The sequence below is a fragment of the Spea bombifrons genome, chromosome 2 (genome assembly GCF_027358695.1).
Source record: "Spea bombifrons isolate aSpeBom1 chromosome 2, aSpeBom1.2.pri, whole genome shotgun sequence".
Lineage (NCBI taxonomy): Eukaryota > Metazoa > Chordata > Amphibia > Anura > Pelobatidae > Spea > Spea bombifrons.
In genome coordinates this window covers 90,469,061-90,474,779 of record NC_071088.1, presented here as the reverse complement: position 1 = coordinate 90,474,779, position 5,719 = coordinate 90,469,061, and the positions used below count along the sequence as shown (strand labels likewise).

At 46.2% G+C, this 5,719-nt stretch overlaps 1 protein-coding gene across 1 annotated transcript; it reads right to left on the bottom strand.

Moving 5' to 3' along the window:
• Positions 1–1,703: 1,703 nt before the first annotated feature.
• SOWAHC (sosondowah ankyrin repeat domain family member C) lies at positions 1,704–4,601 on the bottom strand. Its single transcript, XM_053455124.1, has one exon. The coding sequence runs from the start codon at positions 4,460–4,462 to the stop codon at positions 3,074–3,076; it is 1,389 nt and encodes a 462-aa protein (XP_053311099.1). The 5' UTR covers positions 4,463–4,601; the 3' UTR covers positions 1,704–3,073.
• Positions 4,602–5,719: the final 1,118 nt, after the last annotated feature.

Sequence of the window (5,719 nt, the reverse complement as noted above, 5' to 3'; positions counted from 1 at the left end):
CTTATACAGGCTCCTGCTGTGGGCGTTAGTAATCATTACTTTGATACGCATTGTGCACAGTCTCTCATCCTGCACGCTAACTCCTTCTTGCTTGCTCTTAAGAGTAGTCCCAATTGTACATTGTCTTCTGAAACATTTTAATAGATCAGATAACAATAATAAGTCATGAAAAGATTTACGTTGTTGTCAGTGAAACAAGGCAATCTTATGCCATGACCCTGTTAACTTGGGGGTACACTAGCAAGATCTGCCATTATGGGTTTGTGAGCACTTTTTATAGAACAATCTGTTTTGGTGAAACCAGACAAGCGCTTCTTTATTTTTGTCTAGTGATATATAATTTTTAGGCCATTGTTAAAACGTCTGCAAAACAAGTTGTTATAATAGTTTAACAGTATATTTCATAGAAGAAAGGCTACATTACTTTAGAATCCAAGATTAGCTCTTGTAAGCAGGAGCCTGTGTTTCTTCCACATTCCTCATATTCTCAGTTCTAGTTGCCTGAGCCCCTAACTAAAGAGAGATAAACCAGACCAGTAGAGATTCTGCAACTGCTGTTTGTTGCCCCCATTTGGGAGTAGCCATAATACGAGTGGTCCGGTTTCTATAGGTTAGTTTATACATACATCTTCTAGATACCAGTACAAAATAGATGGATAAACATACACATGATAATATGATTGAAATTATCTCCTATACCCTACCCACATCCTACCAATAATTCTCCTGCTGCTAATTAATGCTTGTAGGCCCTTTAAGGTGGCTGATTGACAGCATCTTGCTTTGCATTGGCTTCACAAAATTCTAGGGAGAAGCTTGCTATTGTGTCCTCCAACAGGCAACTTTGGGTTTAGGAGTACCAATGTTTAATAATGCTGATCCCACAGAGGTCCATCTTCTGCCCATCTGAGACAAACCCCATCGAAAGTGGCCTATTTGAATAAAAAAACAGACATTTCCGTTGTAACTGCTGCCATAGTTTTAGAACTAGCGCTTCGGTTTTTTATTTTCTTATTTTTTCAGGTCTCTGTCTTATTTTTTAATTAGTTCAATTACTTTGTTTGTAGTGTACTATTACATGGCAAAACAGAACAGTAAAAATATGTGGATTGTATAAATTGTTCAGTATCCACAGTGATTAAGCTTATGGCATGTCGATTAGTTGCCATACACTAGGCATCTCAAGGTTCGAATTGTGAACTTGGCAGTCCTGTGAAGAAGCTTTGTTGCCTTTTGTCAAAGAAACCGTAAAAACCCAACATGGTTGTTTAATGTATGCAGCTCACGCTCTGGTAGACAATATGTATGCTCCTAACACAAGCAACATTGTCTAACAAATTCTTCTCAGAATGCCAACAAGTGAGCTCATATAACACCATCTTAAGAGCCAAGAATATCAGCGGTGAAAAGGTAGATCATCCTGTAACTTCAATACGACTAATTAAAGTTTTTGATCAGGCATTGTCAGTTGACCTGCGAGAAAACAAGAATTTATTTTATTCTCCTAATTAGCTCAGGCTCCTCCAGCAATGATAAGGTTAATGTGATTTCTCAGGCCACTGAATACAAAGACCCCATTCATCGGCTGCGATCCCACCAGTAATAAAATGTGGGAAAATCTTTGCTCATTCCTATTCAAAGCTTAGTTCTTCTATGGTGTAAAAATAAGTTATTTTTCGGTAGAATAAAAAGGAGGAAGGACGTGCTTTGGAAAACACAGTATATTGGAACCAATATTTTTATGAAAAAAAAGCAAGTTAACAGGATTAAGACCCCTAAAACCAAATACAAAATCCTCTCTTTACCAAAGAAAACTGAAGAGTCTATGAGATAGGAAAACGTAGAAGTGTTTGACATTTTAGCTTTATTTTAGTTTTCTTGTAACACTAATAGCCAGTCATGAACAAGTAAGTCTTGCTCTCTGTATATAATCATCATGCTGCATATATAATTTACGCAGCATTTGGAACATCGTTAAGTGCTATTTTCCATTAATTCCTCCAAACACCCAAATCTTTGGGAGTTTCTTTCTCAGCCCACATCACCAACTAATTATATGCGGTAGGCACATATACAACAACTTATTTAGTGTATATACATGGAGGAAACAAAAAGCAAGAACATTGGCGTGTAGAATAACCATACTTAACCAGAATGACTACATCACAGGACGACACTAAGCGTTTTGAAGCCAAAACAATCTTTGACCTTCCTCATTTTGTTGTCCTTGTATATTGTTTGGTACGGTTAATAATTATTCAAAAATGCCACTTTCCAGTACACAGAATAAAAGGTGCTGTTAGAACTCTTATTGCTATTTACATACCACCCCCACAAAATATTAGTTATTTTCTTACAATAAAGCGTATCTTGGCCCATTTTAGCAGCTTAGAGCTATCGCAGGTTGTTATGCAAAATAAGTAAACTCCCTGTTTCACACATAGTTTTTAAAAAATCCAACACATTGCATGTATTAGTGGGAAAGTTGTGTATAACATTAAAGTTAAAAAGGCACAACAACTTAACACATGTACCTACTTCCAGGGAAAGCTTCCTCCCAGGTGCTAGTAAACATATACACTTAAGAATACCTATGTATCATTTCACCTCTGGACACTAGAATAGTCATCCACTAAAGTAGTGCTTTGTGTGTAAAAACACAATTAAATGCCACAAGCTCTCATAGAGTGAGGGGAATACTAGCCAGGGAACATTTTGGCAGGGCTTTCATCCTCTGCAGAGGGACCAGTAGCAGACATTGTGCCTTGGTGTGTTATAGGGTAATCTGGCTACATAGCAAATGAGTAAGGATGTTATAAGACGTCCATTGGTATAGTCACGGCAGAGCACTGGGGTGAAAGTAGTACCGATCAGAGAAGAGTCATCCCACCTTCCTTGCTGGGTTTGAAGTGGTGTTTGGTGCTATATACTCCAGTTGGATTTGAGAGGCAGGCGCACACATTTTGTTGACCCAGGAAGAGATCACAAACCATAGATCATGTACCATTGTGTAGTGGGCACCCGGGCTCAGCCCTTTGCCCCATTCACAGTCTTGGATAAGTCACTGCAGCGGTCACCCAAACACGTTGGACTTTGGACGGTGCCTCATGGGGCTTTTGAGTGGCCGATCATCCTCCTCCTCCGGGTCCTTTGCAGAAAGGTTGGTGTGGATGATCTGTGTACGAAATCGTATTTTGTTCATTCGGGGCTTCGCTCTCCCCCCAGATCCTTTCCTGCTAATGTCCGCCCGGCTGCGTCCCAGCGATGGCCCGTCGTGCTCTTCCTCCGGTAGCTGGGAGAGCCGGTGCACTATGAGCTGGGTGGGCAGCACCTTGGAGAACCGCCAGCGGCCAGTGGTGCTGCCTCCATCCTCCTCTTCTTCCTCGCCAGGCTGGGCACCCACCAGCCCCTGGATGTCGCGGGCAGTATCGGTGCTCAGGTACTGCCAGGCTTTCCTGCCGCTGTAGTCCCGGATATCCACCTCTGCATCGTACGCCCCGACCAGCAGTTTAATAACCTCCAGGTGGCCGTGCATGGCAGCCAGGTGCAGTGCGGTGTAGCCTCCTGCCGCCCGGGCATTGATGTTGACAGGTACCCGGTGCTTGCGGGCGTGGGTTAACAGGGCTGCCAAGAGCTCGTGCTGTCCGTGCTTGGCGGCCCAGTGCAGGCAGGAGAAACCGGTGATGAAGTCCCGCCGGGAGATGAGCCCGGGTTCGGTACTCAGCAACTCCTGCAAGCTTTCCCAGCGGGCCTGGCAGGAGCTCAGCATCCAGGCATGTTCCAGGGGATCCAGGGCTGCCGGGCCGGACACCGAGCCTGTCCCGCTGGCGTTATCGTCGTCCTCATTACCGGACACGGAGGAAGAGCTGTGAAGAGACGAACTGTCTGAATCCCGGGTCCGGAGCAGCCCGCCACCGCGGCGGAGTTGTGGGGACACCGGGTCTCGGTTAGACCTACGACTGCCCCGGGGGGTCCTCCCACTACCCCGACAGACCTCCGGGGATCCCGGACACAGTCTGACTGACTGGCTGCCGGTATCCTGTACGGGCAGCTCCGGGGATTCCTGGGTAGGCTCGGTCACGGAGATGCTGGGAGGCGGCTCGAGGCCGGGGGATTGCACAGGGGAAGGAGACAGGCTCTCGGTCTCAGGTTCCCCGCTCTTCTCATCGGCGTGCTCCGAGCTTGGCGGTACTGGAGCTCCAGGCTGCTGCTCTCCTGGGCTCGGAGCGCTCCCAGTCCGGTACTTCTTCCTCAGACACACGTACCTAACCCCGTCCTCGGGATGCACAGTGGCCACATCGTTGACGATATCCTTAAAGCGCTGGCGAATAGCAGTACGTGGCTCCCCGGGGGGCGGCTCGGTCAGCAGGCCCCTGAAGTGCTCCAGCAAATGCTGATTAGCGACCCGTCCGCCCCGCTCTTGCAGGAAGCAGATAACCGACTCCCGGCTCAGCTCCATCATGACTGAGCGGCGGTGGCTGCAGGTAGGAGAGGTGATAGAGCAGCCCCTCCTATCAGGCAGACTCGCGGAGGCGGCAACACTAACACATGTCAACAGGCAACTGCGCTACAGTCTCGGCTTCCTCTGCTCTCTCTTAGCAACCGCCTCTTCTCTAATCATGCTGTACAGAGCGTGCCCTCGCCCGGTACCCTGCTGCCCCATCTGGAGCGGGAGGGGGTGTGACACTTGGCCGCCAATCAGCGTCAGCCCAGCGCGTGTGCGCGATCAAAGAGCGTTCCGCTCCAATCAGTATAAAGCAGATCGAGAAGCCCCGTGGTTCACGGATAACGTTACTGGGCCGCCAGATACTTGTGCACCACTATTACATACGCGCACTTTACCCTTTCACAAGAGTCTCGTGACTCTATATACTATATTTATGTTTCAACCCTGTTCAGTGCTATGAAGCTTTGGGTTTTGTGTCAGTGATCCACTACCAGTGTGCACCTCCTACATTGAAAGCACAGATTCCAGCCCAGTCCAGCCTATACAACTCCCATTACCACCAGCCAATATTTTGTGAATGTGAAAAGAGCTGCAGGCCAGCATCAGATCTATGGCCTCAGGTGGAACAGCAGCCCTGTAATCTATCAGCCTGTAATCTATCACATGGCACCGGTACAAGAGGTGTTCTACCCCTGGGCGTTTTTAGTAAACCGTAAATGGTGTATTCACATTTTGTGAATGCGGATATGTATTACACCTGGAATGAGCAGAATGGGAAATATTATCTTAATGCAATCTCAGTGCTGCCAGTGCAAATATTTATTAATGCCTGAGACCTGTCAGGGAGAGGTATTAATGATCCTGATGTATAAGATTGTCCCTTTATTCACTTTGACATCAAGCTGAGTTGAGAGTCCCCTTCCCGTGTATGTACCTTGAACCTTTTGACCTGAATTAGACGTGTAAAGCAGGATAAAGGTCTAGCTGACTTCTATGTATCTTTCTGTTCAGTTGTTACAGTTGAGGATAAAGAGAAAGGGACCTAAAAAAAACAATGAGAGTATTTACAGTGGAAGATGTACTTGAACTCTCCAAAGAGAAAACATCTAGATCCATGGGATCCCATGGTAAACACCCCAAATTATTAAAGGAGGGTCAGCGTATGCTGGTAAAACCCTTTAACCAGTCACTATTAACAAGAGGAGTTCTAGAAGATTGGAAGCTGACAGTTGTACCACTTCACAAAAAAGTCTAAAGGGAAGGCTTGTGGAA